The 20324-nt window shown below is 68.5% G+C and overlaps 1 protein-coding gene across 1 annotated transcript in view; it reads left to right on the forward strand.

The window, feature by feature from the left end:
- RYR1 (ryanodine receptor 1) overlaps window positions 1-20324 on the forward strand; it is a 60847-nt gene that overhangs the window by 11762 nt on the left and 28761 nt on the right. The window contains 28 exon segments of the mRNA XM_066984625.1: window positions 4-190; window positions 1591-1726; window positions 2290-2385; window positions 2719-2837; window positions 3084-3217; window positions 4071-4312; window positions 5469-5661; window positions 8253-8469; window positions 9068-9172; window positions 9259-9362; window positions 9447-9530; window positions 10006-10165; window positions 10759-10906; window positions 11329-11534; window positions 11661-11835; window positions 12709-12917; window positions 13493-13869; window positions 13981-14107; window positions 14833-14993; window positions 15633-15798; window positions 15875-15961; window positions 16642-16868; window positions 17429-18254; window positions 18336-18536; window positions 18761-18872; window positions 18949-19092; window positions 19502-19775; window positions 20210-20324. Coding sequence (XP_066840726.1) covers window positions 4-190; window positions 1591-1726; window positions 2290-2385; window positions 2719-2837; window positions 3084-3217; window positions 4071-4312; window positions 5469-5661; window positions 8253-8469; window positions 9068-9172; window positions 9259-9362; window positions 9447-9530; window positions 10006-10165; window positions 10759-10906; window positions 11329-11534; window positions 11661-11835; window positions 12709-12917; window positions 13493-13869; window positions 13981-14107; window positions 14833-14993; window positions 15633-15798; window positions 15875-15961; window positions 16642-16868; window positions 17429-18254; window positions 18336-18536; window positions 18761-18872; window positions 18949-19092; window positions 19502-19775; window positions 20210-20324 — 5332 coding nt within the window.

A 20324-nucleotide genomic window follows, 5' to 3' on the forward strand; every position in this document is an offset into this window, starting at 1 on the left:
CAGGGGCCTGGACAGCCTGAGCGGGAAGGGCCGGGGGGGGGCCCCGGGGGCGCTGCCGATCGGGGCGGTGATCCTGAGCCTGCGGGACCTCATCGGGTACTTCGAGCACCCCCCGGCCGAGCTGCGGCACGAGGAGCGCCAGAGCCGCCTGCGCGCCCTGCGCAGCCGCCAGAACCTCTTCCAGGAGGAGGTGGGGGCGCGGGGGGGTCCCTGGGGGGGCTTTGGGGGTGGTTGGGGGGCACAGGGGGCTTGGGGGGGGCTTTGGGGGGTTCCTGGGGGGCTTCTGGGGGGCTTTGGGGGTCCCTGGGGGGCTTTGGGGGGTTCCTGGGGGGCTTCTGGGGGGCTTTGGGGGGTCCCTGGGGGGCTTTGGGGGTATCTGGGGGGCACAGGAGGCTTTGGGGGGGGGCTTTGGGGGGTTCCTGGGGGGCTTTGGGGGTGTTTGGGGGGCACGGGGGGCTTTGGGGGGTTCCTGAGGGGGCTTCGGGGGGTTCCTGGGGGGCTTTGGGGGTGTCTGGGGGGCACAGGGGGCTTTGGGGGGTGGGCTTTTTGGGGTCCCTGGGGGGCTTTTTGGGGTCCCTGGGGGGCTTTGGTGGTGTTTGGGGGGCACAGGGGGCTTTGGGGGGGGGCTTTGGGGGGTTCCTGGGGAGCTTTGGGGGTGTCTGGGGGGCACAGGGGGCTTTGGGGGGTGGGCTTTTTGGGGTCCCTGGGGGGCTTTTTGGGGTCCCTGGGGGGCTTCTGGGAGGCTTTCTGGGGGTCCCTGGGGGCCTTTGGGGGTCCCTGGGGGGCTTTGGGGGTGGGGGGGGCTTCGGGGTGCCTTGGTGGCTTTTTGGGAGTCCCTGGGGGGCTTTTGGGGACGTGGGGGGGGTCTCTGGGGGGCACAGAGGGCTTTTAGGGGGCTTTTGGGGGGTCCCTGGGGGGGCTTTTGGGGTGCTTGCGGGGTCGTGGGGACGCTGATAGGGGTGCAGGGTTATAGGGGATGCTCATGGGGATGCTTATAGGGCCGGGGGGTGTAGGGTTATAGGGGATGCTCGTGGGGTTGTGGGGATGCTTATAGGGCTGGGGGGGTGTAGGGTTATAGGGGATGCTCGTGGGGATGCTCGTAGGGCCGGGGGACACTCGTACAGCCGTGGGGATGCTCGTAGGGCCGGGGGGATGCTCATGGGGATGCTTATAGGGCCACGGGGGGTGTAGGGCTATAGGGGATGCTCGTGGGGATGCTTATAGGGCCGGGGGACACTCGTACGGCCGTGGGGGTGCTGTAGGGCCGGGGGGATGCTCATGGGGATGCTTATAGGGCCACGGGGGGTGTAGGGTTATAGGGGATGCTCGTGGGGTTGTGGGGATGCTTATAGGGCTGGGGGGATGCAGGGTTATAGGGGATGCTTGTGGGGGTGCTTGTAGGGCCGGGGGACACTGGCACGGCCGTGGGGATGCTCGTAGGGCCGGGGGGATGCTCATGGGGATGCTTATAGGGCCGGGGGGTGTAGGGTTATAGGGGATGCTCGTGGGGGTGCTTGTAGGGCCGGGGGACACTGGCACGGCCGTGGGGGTGCTGTAGGGCCGGGGGGCCGCTCACGGGGCCGCTCGCAGGGCATGATCCGGCTGGTGCTGACGTGCATCGACCGGCTGAGCGAGTACAGCACGGCCGCGCACTTCGCCGAGCTGGCCGGGGACGAGGCCGCGGCCTCCTGGAAGGAGATCGTCAACCTGCTCTACGAGCTGCTGGGTGGGCGGGGGGGGGGGTATTGGGGGGCGTGGGGGGGCTGGGAGGTGGGGGTGGGGGGTCGTGGAGGGGTGTGGGGGGGGATGTGGGGGGGTATTGGGGGGCGTGGGGGGGGTATGGGGGGGTGGGAGATGGGGGTGGGGGGTCGTGGAGGGGTGTGGGGGGGGTCTGGGGGGTATTGGGGGGCGTGGGGGAGGGTATGGGGGGGTTGTGGGGGGCACCTGGGGGGGTATGAGGGGTGGGGATGGGGTACAGCGCGGGGGTATGGGGGGGGTATTGGGGGGCGTGGGGGGGTATGGGGGGTGTGGGGGAGTATGGGGGGGTCGTGGGGGGGATGTGGGAGGGCATTGGGGGGCGTGGGGGGGGTATGGGGGGGTTGTGGGGGGCACCTGGGGGTGTATGAAGGGGGGTTGTAGGGGATGTGGGGGGGGGGGTCTTGGGGGGGGTCATGGGGGATATGGGGGTTGTGGGGGGGGTATGGGGGGGTCGTGGGGGTCACCTGGGGGGTGCAGGGGGGCAGCGTGGGGTGCCCCGGGGGGGGCTCTGACCCTTGTTCCCCCCCCCAGCCTCGCTGATCCGGGGGAACCGCTCCAACTGCGCCCTGTTCTCCACCAACCTGGACTGGCTGGTCAGCAAGCTGGACCGCCTCGAGGCCTCCTCGGGTGCGTGGGACCCCCCCGGTACAGGGCCGGGACCCCCCAAGGGGCTGGGACCCCCCCAGAAGGGGCCGTGGACCCCCCTTATGGGGCCGTGGACCCCCTTATAGGGCCAGGGACCCCCTCATAGGGCCAGGGACCCCCTTATAGGGCCAGGGACCCTTGCATGGGGGTGGAGATCAATGGGGTTGAGGGCCCTCCCTGTGGGGCTGGGGACCCCCGTGTGGGGCTGGGGGCCTCCCTATGGGGTCGGGAGCCCCCGTTTGGGGCCGGGCACCTCCTTACGGGGCCGGGACCCCCCCCCCGTGCGGGGCTGAGGACCCCCTGGGGGCCCCGCAGGCATCCTGGAGGTGCTGTACTGCGTGCTGATCGAGAGCCCCGAGGTGCTCAACATCATCCAGGAGAACCACATCAAGTCCATCATCTCCCTGCTCGACAAGCACGGCCGCAACCACAAGGTCGGGCACGCGCGCGTGCAAGCCCCGCCCCCCCCCCTACCCCCCCACCATGCGTGTGCAAGGCCACGCGTGTGCACGGAGGCCACGCGCATGCACGGAGGCCACACGCATGCACGGAGGCCACGCGTGCACGCAAGGTCGCGCTCATGCAAGGTCACACGCGTGCACGCACGAGATTACACGCGATCGTGCAAGGTCACCCGCGACTGTGCGCGGTCACACGCGTGTGCAAACCCCCCCCGGCAGGTGCTGGACGTGCTGTGCTCGCTGTGCGTGTGCAACGCGGTGGCCGTGCGCTCCAACCAGAACCTCATCACCGAGAACCTGCTGCCCCGGCGCGACCTGCTGCTGCAGACCGGGCTGGTCAACTACGTCACCAGGTGGGGGGGGCCGGGGGGGTCTTGGGGGGTCCTGGAGGGGGTCTTGGGGGGGTTTGGGGGGTCCTGGAGGGGGTCTTAGGGGGGTTTGGGGGGTCCTGGGGAGGTTCTTAGGGGTCCTGGGGGTCCTGGAGGGGGCATGGGGGGTCCTGGGGGACTTCTGGGGGGTCTTGGGGGGTCCTGGAGGGGGTCTTGGGGGGTCCTGGGGGGTCCTGGAGGGGGTCTTAGGGGGGTTTGGGGGGTCCTGGGGAGGTTCTTAGGGGTCCTGGGGGTCCTGGAGAGGGCATGGGGGAGTTCGGGGGGGGGTTCGGAGGGTCTTAGAGGGGTACCTGGGGGTTCTGGAGGGGTCTTGGGGGTCCTGAGTGGGTTCCCTGGGGGTCCTGGGGGTTCTGGAGGGGGTCTTGGGGGGGGGTTGGGGTGTCCTGGAGGGGGCTTGGGGGAGTTCTGGGGGGTCCAGGGGGTGTCCTAGGGGTTCCGGGAGGTTTGGAGGGTTCCTGGGGGTCCTGGAGGGGTTCTGGGGGTTCCTGGGGGGGGGGTGTTCATGGGGCCTTGGGAGGGTTCTGGGGGCCTTGGGGGGGGGTCTTGGGGGTCTTGGAGAAGTCCTGGGACATCCTGGAGCATCTCGGGGTGTTCCTGGGGGGGGGCACGGGGGGGTCTTGGGGCTGTTCCCGGGGGTCTCAGGGCGTTCCCGGGGGTCTTGCGGGAGTCCAGGGGCACCCTGAGGGACTCCGGGTGGTCTTGGGGTGTTCCTGAGGAGCTCAGGGGGGGGCTCTTGGGGTGCTCCTGGGGGTCTCGGGGTGCCGCTGGGGGTCTCGGGGTGGCCCCCCCCCCCCCCGCGCTCACCCCCTCCCCGCAGCGTGCGCCCCAACATCTTCCTGGGCACGCACGAGGGCTCGACGCAGTACCCGCGCTGGTACTTCGAGGTGCTGGTGGAGCACGTGCAGCCCTTCGCCACGGCCCAGGCCACCCACCTGCGCGTCGGCTGGGCCATGGCCGAGGGCTACAGCCCCTACCCGGGGGGCGGCGAGGGCTGGGGGGGCAACGGCGCCGGCGACGACCTCTACTCCTTCGCCTTCGACGGCCTCCACCTCTGGGCAGGTACCCGGCCTCCTCCTCCTCCGTCCTTGTCTTCCTCCTCTACTCTCGTTCTCCATCCTCGTTGTCCTCCATCCTCATCATCTTTGTCCTCTGTCTTCATCTTCATCCTCCGTCCTCATCCTCCATCCCCATCTTCCTCCTCCGTCCTTATCTTCCTTCTCTGTCCTCCGTCCTTGTCTTCCTTCTTCATCCTCCATCCTCCTCCTCCGTGCTCTACCTCCATCCTCGTCCTCCTCCTCTGTCCTCCTCTGTCTTCGTCCTCTGTCCTCCATCCTCCTTCTCCATCCTCCGTCTTCCTCATCCTCCTCCTCCGTCCTCCATCCTCGCCTCCATCCTCCTCATCTTCATCCTCCGTCCACCTTGTCTTCATCCTCTGTCCTCCATCCTCCTCCGTGCTCTACCTCTGTCCTCCTCCGTCTTCGTCCTCTGTCCTCCGTCCTCCGTCACTTTGTCCTCCTCCGTCCTCCTCTTTTGTCCTCCATCCTCCATCTTCCTTGTCCTCGCCTCCATCCTCCTCATCTTCATCCTCCGTCCACCTTGTCTTCATCCTCTGTTCTCCGTCCTTCTCATCCTTTGCTGTCCTCTGTCCTCCGTCCTCCTCCGTCTTCGTCCTCTGTCCTCCGTCCTCCTCCACTTTGTCCTCCTCCGTCCTCCTCTTTTGTCCTCCATCCTCCATCTTCCTTGTCCTCACCTCCATCCTCCTCATCTTCATCCTCTGTCCACCTTGTCTTCATCCTCTGTCCTCCGTCCTCCTCCTCCATGCTCTACCTCTGTCCTCCTCCGTCTTCATCCTCCGTCCTCCGTCCTCCTTCACTTTGTCCTCCTCTGTCCTCCTCTTTTGTCCTCCATCCTCCATCTTCCTTGTCCTCGCCTCCATCCTCCTCATCTTCGCCCTCTGTTGTCCTGTCCTCCGTCCACCTTGTCTTCATCCTCTGTCCTCCGTCCTCCTCCTCCGTGCTCTACCTCTGTCCTCCTCCGTCTTCATCCTCCATCCTCCTTCGCATTGTCCTCCGTCGTCCTCCTCCTTCATCCTCCATCCTCCTCCTTCTTCCTCATCTTCCTCCTCGTCCTCCTCCTCCTTTGTCCCCCGTATTTTTTCTTCACCCTCCCCTTTTCCCTCGCCCCCCTCTCATCTTTCTGCCCTCCCCCCCCCCAGGCGGGGTGGCGCGCGCGGTGGCGTCCCCGCAGCAGCACGCGCTGGCGGCGGGGGACGTGGTGAGCTGCTGCCTGGACCTGGGGGTGCCCAGCATCTCCTTCCGCCTCAACGGCTGCCCCGTGCAGGGCATGTTCGAGAACTTCAACCTCGACGCCCTCTTCTTCCCCGTCGTCAGCTTCTCTGCCGGCGTCAAGTGAGGGGCCGGGGGGGTGGGGGGGCTGCTGGGGGGCAGTGGGGGTGATGTGGGGCTGGGGGGGGGGGCTGGGGCTGGGGTGTTGGGGGTGCTGTGGGGCTGGGGGTGCTGCGTGGGGGTGATGTGGGGCTGGGGACGATGCATGGGGGCTGCTATGGGGCCAGGGATGCTTTATAAGGGCTGCTGTGGGGCTGGGGATGCCTCGTGGGGGCTGCTATGGGGCTAAGGATGCGTAGGGGATGCTATGGGGCAGCTATGGGGCTGGGGATGCTTTATAAGGGATGCTATGGGGCTGGGGGTGCTGCATAGGGGATGCTATGGGGCTGGGGATGGTGCATGGGGGTGATGTGGGGATGGGGATGATGCAAGGGGGCTGCTATGGGGCCAGGGATGCTTTATAAGGGCTGCTATGGGGCTGGGGATGCCTCGTGGGGGCTGCTATGGGGCTAAGGATGCATAGGGGATGCTATGGGGCAGCTATGGAGCTGGGGATGATGTATAGGGGCTGCTGTGGGGCTGGGGATGCTGCATAGGGGATGCTATGGGGCTGCTGTGGGGCTGGGGATGCTTTATAAGGGATGCTATGGGGCTGGGGGTGCTGCATAGGGGATGCTATGGGGCCGCTGTGGGGCTGGGGATGCTTTATAAGGGATGCTATGGGGCTGGGGGTGCTGCATAGGGGATGCTATGGGGCTGGGGATGGTGCATGGGGTGATGTGGGGCTGGGGGTGCTGCGTGGGGGTGATGTGGGGCTGGGGATGATGCATGGGGGCTGCTATGGGGCCAGGGATGCTTTATAAGGGCTGCTGTGGGGCTGGGGATGCCTCATGGGGGCTGCTATGGGGCTAAGGATGCGTAGGGGCTGCTATGGGGCTGCTGTGGGGCTGGGGATGCTGCATAGGGGCTGCTGTGGGGCTGGGGATGCTGCATAGGGGCTGCTATGGGGTCGCTGTGGGGCTGGGGATGCTTTATAAGGGATGCTATGGGGCTGGGGGTGCTGCATAGGGGATGCTATGGGGCCGCTGTGGGGCTGGGGATGCTTTATAAGGGATGCTATGGGGCTGGGGGTGCTGCATAGGGGATGCTATGGGGCTGGGGGTGGTGCATGGGGGTGATGTGGGGCTGGGGATGATGCAAGGGGGCTGCTATGGGGCCAGGGATGCTTTATAAGGGCTGCTATGGGGCTGGGGATGCCTCGTGGGGGCTGCTATGGGGCTAAGGATGCATAGGGGATGCTATGGGGCAGCTATGGGGCTGGGGATGATGTATAGGGGCTGCTGTGGGGCTGGGGATGCTGCATAGGGGATGCTATGGGGCTAAGGATGCGTAGGGGATGCTACGGGGCTGCTGTGGGGCTGGGGATGCTTTATAAGGGATGCTATGGGGCTGGGGGTGCTGCATAGGGGATGCTATGGGGCCGCTGTGGGGCTGGGGATGCTTTATAAGGGATGCTATGGGGCTGGGGGTGCTGCATAGGGGATGCTATGGGGCTGGGGATGGTGCATGGGGTGATGTGGGGCTGGGGGTGCTGCGTGGGGGTGATGTGGGGCTGGGGATGATGCATGGGGGCTGCTATGGGGCCAGGGATGCTTTATAAGGGCTGCTGTGGGGCTGGGGATGCCTCATGGGGGCTGCTATGGGGCTAAGGATGCGTAGGGGCTGCTATGGGGCTGCTGTGGGGCTGGGGATGCTGCATAGGGGCTGCTGTGGGGCTGGGGATGCTGCATAGGGGCTGCTATGGGGTCGCTGTGGGGCTGGGGATGCTTTATAAGGGATGCTATGGGGCTGGGGGTGCTGCATAGGGGATGCTATGGGGCCGCTGTGGGGCTGGGGATGCTTTATAAGGGATGCTATGGGGCTGGGGGTGCTGCATAGGGGATGCTATGGGGCAGCTATGGGGCTGGGGATGCTTTATAAGGGATGCTATGGGGCTGGGGGTGCTGCATAGGGGATGCTATGGGGCTGGGGGTGGTGCATGGGGGTGATGTGGGGCTGGGGATGATGCAAGGGGGCTGCTATGGGGCCAGGGATGCTTTATAAGGGCTGCTATGGGGCTGGGGATGCCTCGTGGGGGCTGCTATGGGGCTAAGGATGCATAGGGGATGCTATGGGGCAGCTATGGGGCTGGGGATGATGTATAGGGGCTGCTGTGGGGCTGGGGATGCTGCATAGGGGATGCTATGGGGCTAAGGATGCGTAGGGGATGCTACGGGGCTGCTGTGGGGCTGGGGATGCTTTATAAGGGATGCTATGGGGCTGGGGGTGCTGCATAGGGGATGCTATGGGGCTGGGGGTGGTGCATGGGGGTGGTGTGGGGCTGGGGACGATGCATGGGGGCTGCTATGGGGCCAGGGATGCTTTATAAGGGATGCTATAGGGCTGGGGGTGTCACACTGGGGCTGTTTAATCCTTGGGGGGGGGGGGTCCCGTGGGACCACACCGGGGGGGCGTCCGATGCCTTTGCTGCTGGTGGGGGGCTTTGGGGCAAACGCCCCTGGTTCCGGGGGGGGAGGGGGGTCACCCCACGGGGGTCCCACAGGTGGGCCGTGACCCCCACCCCATTCCCTTCTCCACCCCATTGCCTCGTCCAGGCTGCGGTTCCTGCTGGGGGGCCGCCACGGGGACTTCCAGTTCCTGCCCCCCCCCGGGTACTCGCCCTGCGCCGAGGCGCTGCTGCCCCGCGAGCGCCTGCGCCTGGAGCCCATCAAGGCCTACGGGGGGCAGGGGCCCGGCGCCCGCTGCCTGCTGGGGCCCACCCAGGCCCTGCCCCACACCGCCTTCACCCCCTGCCCCGTCGACACCATGCAGGTGGGGGGCCGGGGGCGGCGGGGGGGGAGGGGAAATGGGGTTGGGGGGCTAGGGGAGGTAGCTGGGGGGGGGGCTTGGGGATGGGGTTTGGGGGCTGGGGGAATGGGGGAAGTGGGGATGGGGTCTCGGGGGCTTGGGGATGCTCAGGGGATGGGGTTGGGTGGGGGGGGAATGGGGTTGGGGGGCTTGGGGAGGGGGGAATGGGGGAAATGGGGCTGGGGTCTGGGGTCTGGGGGGCTTGGGGATGCTCAGGTGATGGAGTTGGGGGGGGGGAATGGGGTTTGAGGGGCTTGGGGCTGGGGTTTGGGGGCTGGGGGGCTTGGGGATGCTCAGGGGATGGGGTTGGGTGGGGGGGGGGAATGGGGTTTGGGGCTGGGGGGCTTGGGGAGGGGGGAATGGGGGAAATGGGGGAAATGGGGCTGGGGTCTGGGGTCTGGGGGGCTTCGGGAGGGGGTTGGGGGGCTTGGGGACGCTCAGGGGACGGGGTTGGGTGGGGGGGAATGGAGTTGGGGGGGGGGGAGAAGGGAGGGGATTTTGTCATTGTCCCCTCCCCCGGGTGTTTTTGGGGTCCCCACGGCCGTTGTCCCCCCCCCCCAAGATCGTGCTGCCCCCCCACCTGGAGCGCATCCGCGAGAAGCTGGCCGAGAACATCCACGAGCTGTGGGCCCTGACCCGCATCGAGCAGGGCTGGACCTACGGCCCCGTGAGTGCCCCCAACCCCCCCCCCACGCCCCCCCGCAGCCCCCCCCAGGCTCCTGCTGAGCCCCCCCCCCCCCGGTGCCCCCCCAGGTCCGCGACGACAACCAGCGCCTGCACCCCTGCCTGCTCGACTTCCACAGCCTGCCCGAGCCCGAGCGCAACTACAACCTGCAGATGTCCGGGGAGACCCTCAAGTGAGGGGGGGGCCGGGGACTGGGGGGGGGCCGGGGCTGAGGTTTGGGGTCCCCCCCACCACCACTTGTGTCCCCCCCCCCCAGGACGCTGCTGGCGCTGGGCTGCCACGTGGGCATGGCGGACGAGAAGGCGGAGGAGAACCTCAGGAAGATCAAGCTGCCCAAGACGTAGGGGCGCGGGGGGGGGGGGGGGGTCTCCAAATGGGGGGGGGGCCTTTAGGGGGTCTTTGATTGGGGGGGGGGGCCCTTTGGGGTATGGGTTTGGGGGGGGGGGTCCTTTAGGGGTCTTCGATTAGGGGGGAACCCATTTGGGGTATGGGTTTGGGGTGTTCTTGGGGGGGGTCTCCAAATTTGGGGGGGGTCCCCATTTGGGTTTCCATTTTGGGGTGTCCTTAGTGGGGTCTCATTCTGGGGGGTCCCCATTTGGGGGTCTCCAACCGGGGGGGTCCCACTTGGGTTCCCAATTTGGGGGCGTTCCCCAGCAGGGTCTCCAACTGGGGAGGGGGTCCCTATTTAGGGTCAAATCTCGGGGTGTCCCTTTGGGAGTCCCCAACTTGGGTGGGGGTCCCCATCCCAGCCCCCCGCTGGGAGGGGGGTGTCCCCGGGTGGGGTGGGGGTCTCCCAGCCGTGCCCCCCCCCCCAGGTACGTGATGTCCAACGGGTACAAGCCGGCGCCGCTGGACCTGGCGCATGTGCGGCTGACGCCGGCGCAGCTGACGCTCGTCGACCGCCTGGCCGAGAACGCGCACAACGTGTGGGCGCGCGACCGCGTGCAGCAGGGCTGGACCTACAGCATCGTGCAGGTGGGGGCCCCCCCGCACCCCCCCCCAGCCCCCAGCCCCGGAGCTGCGTCCCCCGGCGTCCCCCCGGCGTCCCCCCGGTGTCCCCCGGTGTCCCTGTCTCGCCGTGCGCACGGCGGCGGCGTCCCCAATTTCCCCGGCGTCCCTGTGCCCGTGGTGGCACCCCCACCCCCCCCGTGTCCTCAACCTCCCCGGTGTCCCCTTGTCCCCCGTGTCCCCATGTCCCCGGTGGTGGTGTCCCCAGTGTCCCCGCGTCCCTTTCCCCATGGAAGCGGTGTCCCCGGTGTCCCCATGCTCACCGCATCCCTGGCACTACGGTGGCGATGTCCCCATAGCCCCGTGTCCCCATATCTCTAGCGGTGGTGTCCCCATGTCCTGGTGTCCCCATACCCCCGGTAGTGGTGTCCCCATGTCCCTGTACCCACAGCAGCGGTGTCCCCATACCCCTAGCCGCAGCGTCCCCTCCGTCCCCGTGTCCCCACACCCACAGCAGCGGCGTCCCCGTGTCCCCACACCTCTAGCAGCAGCATCCCCCACGTCCCCCTGCCCCCATACCTCGTGTCCCCATGTCCCCACCCCCGTGCCCCCGTCCCCAGGACATCAAGAACAAGCGCAACCCGCGCCTGGTGCCCTACAACCTGCTGGACGAGCGCACCAAGAAGACAAACCGGGACAGCCTCTGCGAGGCCGTGCGCACCCTCATCGGCTACGGCTACAACATCGAGCCCCCCGACCAGGAGAGCCGTGAGCGCTGGGGGCGCTGGGGGCGCTGGGAGAGACTGGGGGCACTGGGGGTGCTGGGGGCACCAGGGGTACTGGGGTGTACTGGGGGCACTGGAGGCACTGGGGGCTGCTTGGGGGCGCTCTTTGGGGCGGGGGCAAAGAGGGTGTAGGGTGCCCATTGGGGATGTAGGGCGCCCTTTGGGGTGCTGCTTGGGGACACTGGGGGCCATTTGGGGACACTGGGGGCCATTTGGGGGCCGTTTGGGAACACTGGGTGTCCTTTGGGGACACTGGGGGCCGTTTGGGGACACTGGGTGTCCTTTGGGGACACTTGGGGCCATCTGGGGACACTGGGGGCCCTTTGGGGGCCATTTGGGGGTGCAGAGGGTGCCGGGTGCCTTTGGGGTTCCCCCCGGGGGGTGCTGACGCCCCGTTGCCCCCAGCCGCCCAGGGGGTGCCGCGGGGGCGCCCCGACAAGATGCGCATCTTCCGGGCCGAGCGGAGCTACGCGGTGCGCAGCGGCAAGTGGTACTTCGAGTTCGAGGCCGTCACCACCGGGGAGATGCGCGTGGGCTGGGCGCGGCCCCACGTGCGCCCCGACATCGAGCTGGGCGCCGACGAGCTCGCCTACGTCTTCAACGGGCACCGGGTGAGCCCCCTGCTGCCCCCTGTCGCCCCTTATCGCACCCCTATCGCCCCCTCTCGCCCCCCGTCGCCTACTGGGGAGGGCCTAGGTGGGTGCCCCCCCCCCGTCCCCAACGCTCCGGCCCCGCAGGCGCAGCGCTGGCACGTGGGCAGCGAGCCGTTCGGGCGGACGTGGCAGGCGGGCGACGTGGTGGGCTGCATGATCGACCTGGCCGAGAGCCACATCACCTTCACGCTCAACGGCGAGGTGCTCATCAGCGACGCCGGCTCCGAGCTGGCCTTCAAGGACTTCGAAGTGGGCGACGGTGAGCGCGGCGTGATAACGCCTCCCCCGCCCCGTGTGTCGCGATAACCCCCGGTGTGTCGTGATAACCCCCCCCCCGTGTGGCGTGACGGCATTCCCATAGGCCATGTCCCCCATATGTTGCGGCCCTCCGATATGTCACGACACCCACCCTCTATATTGCAATCTCCCTTCCGTGTCACGACCCCCTCCCCTATGTCACGACCCCCCCATGTGCCGCGATCCCCCCTCCACATCGTGACCCCCCCCCCATGGCATGAGACCCACTCCCTATACTGCGATTCCCCCCGTGTGTCACGATCCCCCTTCCACGTCGCGATGCCCTCCCATATATCATGACTCCCCCACATACTGTGACCCCCCCTCCCCCTTCCAGGTCGTGGCCCCCCCCCCGACATGTTGCGGACCCCTCCATATGTCGTGGCCCCCCCTTCCATGTCACGGCCCCCCCATATATCATGACTCCCCCGATATATCATGACCCCCTCCTTATGTTGCAATCTCCCTTACATGTCGAGACCCACCCCCCATATATCACAACTCCCCCCAGTATGTCGTGACCTCCCCCCCAATATATCGCGACCTCCCCCCGCTATATCGCGACCTCCCCCCGGTATATCGCGACCGCCCCCCGGTATATCGCGACCTCCCCCCGGTATATCGTGACCTCCCCCCGGTATATCGCGACCTCCCCCCAGTATATCGTGACCTCCCCCCCAATATATCGCGACCTCCCCCCCAATACATCGTGACCTCCCCCCGGTATATCGCGACCTCCCCCCAATATATCGTGACCTCCCCCCACTATATCGTGACCTCCCGCCGGTATATCGCGACCCCCCCCTCATGTCGCGCCCCCCCCGCCCCCCCCCAGGCTTCGTGCCGGTGTGCAGCCTGGGGCTGGAGCAGGCGGGGCGGCTGAACCTGGGCCAGGACGTGGGCAGCCTGCGCTTCTTCACCATCTGCGGGCTGCAGGAGGGCTTCGAGCCCTTCGCCATCAACACCAAGCGCCCCCTCACCCTCTGGTTCAGCAAGAGCCTGCCCCAGTTCGCCCCCGTGCCCCCCGACCACCCCCAGCTCGAGGTCAGCCCCCCCCCACCCGCCCCGGGGCTGGGGGGGGGGGGTGTCCCTCAAGGGGTCCCCAGTAGCTGTGGGGTCAGGCGTGTCCCCGTAGGGTCCCCAACACCTCTGGGGTCCTGTGGTGGGGGGAGGCGCGGCCCAATGGGGTCCCCAATGCCTGGGGGGGGGGGATACACCCCTATGGGGCCCCCAATACCTGCGGGGGCTGTGGTGGGGGGATGCATGTCTCTTATGGGGTCCCCAATACCTCGGGGGGGGGAGGCGTATCCCTATGGGGCCCCCAGTGCCTATGGGGCCATGTGGTGGGGGGATGCACGTCCCTATGGGGTCCCCAGCACCTACGGGGTCCCCAGTACCTGTGGGGGCCTGTGCTGGGGGGGCGCATGCCCCTCATGGGGTCCCCAATGCGTACGGGTCCCCGTAACGGGGTGACACGTCGCCACGGGCACCCCAATACCCACAGGTCCCTATGGTGGGGGGACGCCCAGCCCCATGGGCCCCCACTGCCACCCCCCCCAGCCCCTTGATGCCCCCCACCCGTGCCGTGACCCCGTGTCCCCGGGGGGGGGGTCCCGCAGGTGACGCGGATGGACGGGACGGTGGACGCGCCGCCCTGCCTGCGCCTGTCCCGCCGTGCCCCCGGCCCCCCCGCCGCCCCCCCCGAGCTGCTGTTCCTGCGCCTCAGCCTCCCGGTGCAGTTCCACCCCCACTTCCGCTGCCCCCCCGGCACCACCCCGCTGCCCCAGGCCCCCCCCGAGCCCCCCGACGACGCCGGCCTCGAGCCCCTCTCCGAATTCGAGCGCCTCCGACGCTCGGCCGGCGCCCGGCCCCCCGAGGGCGAAGGGGAGGGCGAGAAGCCCCCCGGGGGGGGCCCCGCGGCCCCAGCCCCCCGCGAGCAGCCCCGCGGGGAGAACGAGAAGGATGCGACCACCGAGAAGGGCAAGACCCGGAGGGGGTGAGTGGTGGGGGGGGGAGACCCCTTGGGTGCCCCCCTGGGGGGTCTTGGGGGTGGTGGGGTGCCCTAATATGCCCCCCCCCCGTGGTCTGCCCCCCCCGCCCCCCCCAGGTTTCTGTTCAAGGCCAGGAAGACGCCGTTCGCGCCCCCCCCGGCGGTGCCCACCGTCCCCCGCCTGGAGGAGGACGTGGTCCCCGACGAGCGCGACGACCCCGAGGTCATCATGAACACCACCACGGTACGGGGGCGGGCAGCCCCCCCCAGACCCCCAGTCCGCCCCCCCCCCCCCCCATTCTCATGTCCCCATCCCGTTCCCATGTCCCTGTGGTCCCCATCCTTGTGCCACCACGTCCCTGTCTCATTCCCATCCCCCCGAGGTCCCCATCCCTTCATCCCCATGGTCTCTGTCCCCACGGTCCCCAGCCCTTTGTCCCCACGGTCCCCATCCTTTCATCCCTGTCCCCGTAGTCCCCATCCCATAGTCCCAGTCCCCATGGTCCCTGTCCTTTTGTCCCCATCCCGTAGTCCCTGTCCCCATGGTCCCTGTCCTTCTGTCCCCATCCCATATTCCCAGTCCCCATGGTCCCTGTCCTTTTGTCCCCATCCCGTAGTCCCTTGTCCCCATGGTCTCCACCCTTTCATCTCAGTCCCTGTCCCTTCATCCCCATGGTCCCTGTCCCTATGATCCCAACGGTCCCCGTCCCTTCATCCCCGTCCCCACGGTCCCCATCCCAACCCTTTAATCCCTGTCCCCATCCCTTCATCCATCTCTGTCCCTTCGTCCCCGTCCCCATGGTCCCCACGGTCCCCGTCCCTTCGTCCCCATCCCTTTGTCCCCATGGTCCCCACGGTCCCCGTCCCTTCGTCCCCATGGTCCCCATCCCTTCGTCCCCTGGTGTCCCCCCGCCCCGTGGCGCGCCCCCCACCCCCCCGCAGCCCCCCCCAGCAGCCGTGTGCCCGCAGTACTACTACTCGGTGCGGATCTTCGCGGGGCAGGAGCCCTCGTGCGTCTGGGTGGGCTGGGTGACCCCCGACTACCACCAGCACGACGCCGCCTTCGACCTCTCGCGCGTGCGCACCGTCACCGTCACCATGGGCGATGACAAGGGCAACGTGCACGACAGGTGCCGGGGGGCAATGGGGGGCTGGGGAGGGGGGCGCACCGAGGGGCTGGGGGACGTGGGGACGTCATGGGGCTGGGGGCACTGAGAGGGACACCGGGGGGCTGGGGGCACCAGGGAAATGGGGATGTGGAGGGGGACGCTATGGGGTTGGGGGTATGGGGACATCGAGGGGGACACCAGGGGGCTGGGGGACATGGGGACACTGAGGGGGACACTATGGGGCTGGGGGCATTGAGGGGGGGGGCACCATGGGGCTGGTGATGAGTGTGGGGGGGTCACCTTGGGGCTGGAGACGTGGGGATACAGGGGGTCTGGGGACGTTGGGGGGGACGCCATGGGGCTGGGGACGTGGGGGGCACCCCCTATTCTCTCCCCCAAATTCCTCCTCCCGACACCTCCATTTCCCCCCCCCCCCAAATCCCTCCCAATTCTCCCTCCAACACCCCAACCCCCCTCAGTTACACCCAATTTCCCTTCCAACACCCCCAATTCCTCCCCAACGCCCCCAATTTCCCCCTTATTCCCTCCCAGTTCCTCCCCCCAACACCCTCAAATCCCTCCCCGTTCCCCCCCCAAACACCCCAATCCCCACCCCAACACCCCAAATCCCCCCCTAACGCCCCTGTTCCCCCCCCCCAGCATCAAGCGCAGCAACTGCTACATGGTGTGGGGGGGGGAGTTCGCCAGCAGCACCCCCCAGGCGCGCGTCAGCCACAGCGACCTGGTCATCGGCTGCCTGCTCGACCTGGCCACCGGGCTCATGACCTTCACGGCCAACGGCAAGGAGATCAACACCTTCTTCCAGGTGGGACCCCCCCCCTGAGTGCCCCCCCCATCCCGGGGGATGCCCCCCACCCCGCTGACCCCCCCCCTTTCTCCAGGTGGAGCCCAACACCAAGCTCTTCCCCGCCGTCTTCGCCCTCCCCACCAGCCAGAACGTCGTCCAGTTCGAGCTGGGCAAGCTCAAGGTGCCCCCCCCGGGACGCCCACTGGGGGCTGGGGTCCTTGGGGGGGGGGGCGGGGGGGGAAGGTGGTCCCGGGGCCTTTTGGGGTGGTAATGGGGGGGTGGTGGAAGGGGGGGGGTGGTGGAAGAGGGGGGGGTAAGGGGAGGGTCTGGAGGGGGTCTGGGGGGTGTTGCAGGGGGTCTGGGGGGTGTTTGGGGAGGGTCTAGGGGGTGTTGGGCGGGGTTGGGAGGGTGTTGGGGGGTATGGGGAGACCCTGGGGGGTGTTGGTGGGGGGGTGTTGGAGGGGTCTGGGGGGTGTTGGAGGGGTCTTTGGGGTGTCAGGAGGATCTGGGGAGTGTTGGCAGGGGTCTGTGGGGTATTGGGGGGGGTCTGTGGGGTATCGGGGGGGATCTATGGGGTATCTTTGGGGGGGGTCTGTGGGGTATCGGGGGGGATCTATGGGGTATCTTTGGGGGGGGTCTGTGGGGTATCGGGGGGGATCTATGGGGTATCTTTGGGGGGGTCTGTGGGGTATTGGGGGGGATCTATGGGGTATCTTTGGGGGTCTGCAGGGTATTGGGGGGGGGGGATCGATGGGGCATCACAGTGGGTCTGTGGGATATCAGCGAGGGTCTACGGAGTCGGACCCGGCTCCCTGGTGCCCCCCTCGCCCGGCTGAGCCCCCCCGCGCCCCCCCCCCGCAGAACATCATGCCCATCTCGGCCGCCATGTTCAGCAGCGAGCGCAGGAACCCGGAGCCGCAGTGCCCCCCCCGGCTGGCCATCCAGCTGCTGGCCCCCGTCACCTGGAGCCGCATGCCCAACGAGTCGCTGGCCGTCGACACCGCGCGCATCAGCGAGCGCCACGGCTGGGCCGTGCAGTGCTCCGAGCCCCTCGTCATGATGGCCCTGCACATCCCCGAGGAGAACAGGTCGGGGACACCCCCAAACCCCCCCCCGGGGGAGCCGGAGTCTCTCCCCAGGTGTCCCACCCCAAGGTGTCCCTATCCACGGGGTCCCCAAGTGTCCAATCCCTGGGGTCCCCAAGTGTCCCACCTCCAGGTGTCCCTGTCTTTGGGACCCCAGGTGTCCCACCCCTGGGATCCCCAATTGTCCCACACCAAGGTGTCCTTATCTGTGGGGTCCCCAGGTGTCCCACCCCAATGTACCCTACCCCTGGGGTCCCCAGGTGTCCCTGTCCTTGGGACCTGAGGTGTCTCATCCCTGGGGTCCCCAAGTGTCCCCCCCAAGGTGTCCTTATTCCTGGGGTGCCCGTGTGTCCGCACCTCAATGCACCCCATCCCCGGGGACCCCGGGTGCCCCTGTCCTGGGGACAGATGGTGTCCCATCCCTGGGGTCCTCAAGTGTCCCACCCCAAAGTGTCCCTATCCATGGGGTCCCCAAACATCCCAACCCAACGTCCCCCATCCCCGGGGTCCCTAAATGACCCCCCCCCTCACCGTGCCCCCCTCTCCCCCCCCCCCCCCCCCAGGTGCATCGACATCATGGAGCTGTCGGAGCGCCTGGACCTGCTGCGCTTCCAGTGGCACACGCTGAAGCTGTACTGCGCCGTGTGCGCCCTGGGCAACAACCGCGTGGCGCACGCGCTCTGCAGCCACGTGGACCAGGCCCAGCTCCTCTTCGCCATCGAGAGCCCCGAGCTGCCGGGGCCGCTGCGCGCCGGCTACTACGACCTGCTGCTGGCCATGCACCTCGACGCCGCGCAGCGCGCCCGCGCCTCCATGAGCGCCGAGTTCATCATCCCCATGACCGAGGCCACCAAGAGCATCACGCTCTTCCCCGACGGCAGCCGCGTGCCCGGCCCCCCCGGCGTGGGGCCCAGCGCCTGCCTGCGCCCCCAGCCCCATTTCGCCGAGCCGTGCTTCGTGCTGGCGGCGGGCGGCGGGCGGGCGCCGCTCAGCCCCGGGGTGCCGCTGGGCGCGCTGGGCGCTCGGGCCATCCGCATGCTGGCCGAGGCGGTGGCCGGGGGGGGTCCCCACGCCCGGGACCCCGTGGGCGGCAGCGTGGAGTTCCAGCTGGTGCCGGTGCTGAAGCTGGTGTCAGCGCTGCTGGCCGTGGGCGCGCTGGGGGACGCCGACGTGCGCCGCGTCCTGCGCATGATCGAGCCCCGCGTCTTCGGGGAGCCCCGGCGGGAGGCGGCGGCCGGCGAGGAGGAGGAGGAGGAGAGGGAGGAGGAGGAGGAGGAGGAAGCACGGAAGAAGGCTATTGAGGCCGGCGAGCTGGAGGAGGAGGAGGAGGACGAGGGGCTGGAGGAAGGGCTGCTGCAGATGAAGCTGCCCGAGTCGGTCAAGCTGCAGGTGAGGGGACCCTACCCGGGGGTGGGGGTGTGGTCCCCGTCCTTGGGGTCCCCGTGCCCCCCGCTGACGCTGCGGCCGCAGATGTGCAACCTGCTGCAGTACTTCTGCGACCGGGAGCTGCAGCACCGCGTCGAAGCCATCGTGGCCTTCTCGGAGCGGCACGTGGAGCGGCTGCAGCACGACCAGCGCCGCCGCTACGGGCAGCTGATGCGGGCGCTCACCATGTCGGCCGCCGAGACCGCCCGGCGCACCCGCGAGTTCCGCTCGCCCCCCCAGGAGCAGGTGCCCCCCCCCCGGCCTGGGGACGTGCATGGGAAACGGGGACGCGTGTGGGGTGGGAAATGGGGACGTGGATGGGGACACGCATGGGAAACGGGGCTGTGCATGGGGCCGTGCACGAGGACGTGCCCAGGAACGTGCCCAAGGCCGTGCCGGAGGATGCGGTGGGAGTCGGGGATGTGCCCCAGGGGACCTCAGGACCCACTGAGCCCCCCGCGCCCCCCCAGATCAACATGCTGCTGCAGTACAAGGCGGGGGCGGACGAGGAGGAGTGCCCCGTGCCCGAGGACATCCGCGACGAGCTGCTTGACTTCCACAACGACCTGCTGGCGCACTGCGGTGAGCTCCCCATCCCACCCCGCTGACCCCTCCCCGTGTCCCCCCCACCCTGCTGACCCGTCCCCGTGCCCCCCAGGCATCGAGCTGGCGGGCGAGGAGGAGGAGGAGGCGGAGGAGACGTCGCTGCACCACCGGCTGCTGGGACTGGTGCAGAAGGTGGTGGGGCTGCGCAAGAAGGCGCCCGAGGAGGAGGCGCCCCCCGAGGAGCCCCCGGTGCCCAGTGAGGGGGGGACGCGACTTGGGGGGGGGGCTGGGACCATGCGCGCCGTCCCCAGGTCCCCAGCAGGGCTGTCCCTAGGGCATGGCCGAGCTGTCCCTGAGGTGCCAACGGGGCTGTCCCCAAGGTGCCACCCAAGCTGGCCGCAAAACGCCATCGGAGCTGTCCCCAGGGTGCCAACAGGGCCAGCTCAAAGGCATGGCCGAGCTGTCCCCAAGGTGCCAACGGAGCTGGCCCCAAAAAGCCATCAGAGCTGTCCCCGAGGTGCCATCAGAGCTGTCCCCGAGGCACCAGCCAAGCCGTCCCCACGGCACTGGCAGGCTCAGGCTGTGCCCGACCATCCCCGAGGCGCCAGAGCCATCCGCCAGCACGGGCTGAGCTCTGGCCACCCGTCTGCCCCCCCACCCCGCAGGCACGCTGCAGGAGCTGATCTCGCAGACGATGGTGCACTGGGCGCAGGAGTCGTTCATCCAGAGCCCCGAGCTGGTGCGCGCCATGTTCAGCCTCCTGCACCGGCAGTACGACGGGCTGGGCGAGCTGGTGCGCGCGCTGCCCAAGGCCTACACCATCAGCGCCCACTCGGTCGCCGACACCATCGAGCTGCTCGAGTGCCTGGGCCAGATCCGCTCCCTGCTCATCGTGCAGATGGGCCCCGAGGAGGAGAACCTGATGATACAGAGCATCGGGTGCGCCCCCGGCCCCCCGCGGGCACCCCGCGGCCCCTCATGGGCACCCCAGGGTCCTTCGGGCACCCCATGTCCCCTCTGGCACCCTATATCCAGCTCCACCACCCTATGTCCCCCCCGGGCACCCCACCATCCCCATTTCCCACCCCACATCCCCTTCTTGGGTACCCCAAATCCCCTTTGTGGGCACCCCGTGTCCCCTCCAGCACCCTGTATCCAGCTCCAACACCCCATGCCCCCCCCCCCCCCCGTTTGCCCCCGCGAATCCCCTTCGTGAGCACCCCGTGTCCCCTCTCCCACCCCATTTCCAGCACCTCGTACCCACCCCCCGATGCCCCCCCAGCTACCCCCCCACTCCCCGATCACCTCGAGGCCCCCCCGGTGCCCCCCCCCCCAGCTCCGTGACGCCCCCGTGTCCCCCCCCCCCCCCCCAGGAACATCATGAACAACAAGGTCTTCTACCAGCACCCCAACCTGATGCGGGCGCTGGGCATGCACGAGACCGTCATGCAGGTGATGGTCAGCGTGCTGGGCGGCGGCGAGTCCAAG

Source organism: Anser cygnoides, chromosome 29, assembly GCF_040182565.1.
Source record: "Anser cygnoides isolate HZ-2024a breed goose chromosome 29, Taihu_goose_T2T_genome, whole genome shotgun sequence".
NCBI classification, from domain to species: Eukaryota; Metazoa; Chordata; class Aves; order Anseriformes; family Anatidae; genus Anser; species Anser cygnoides.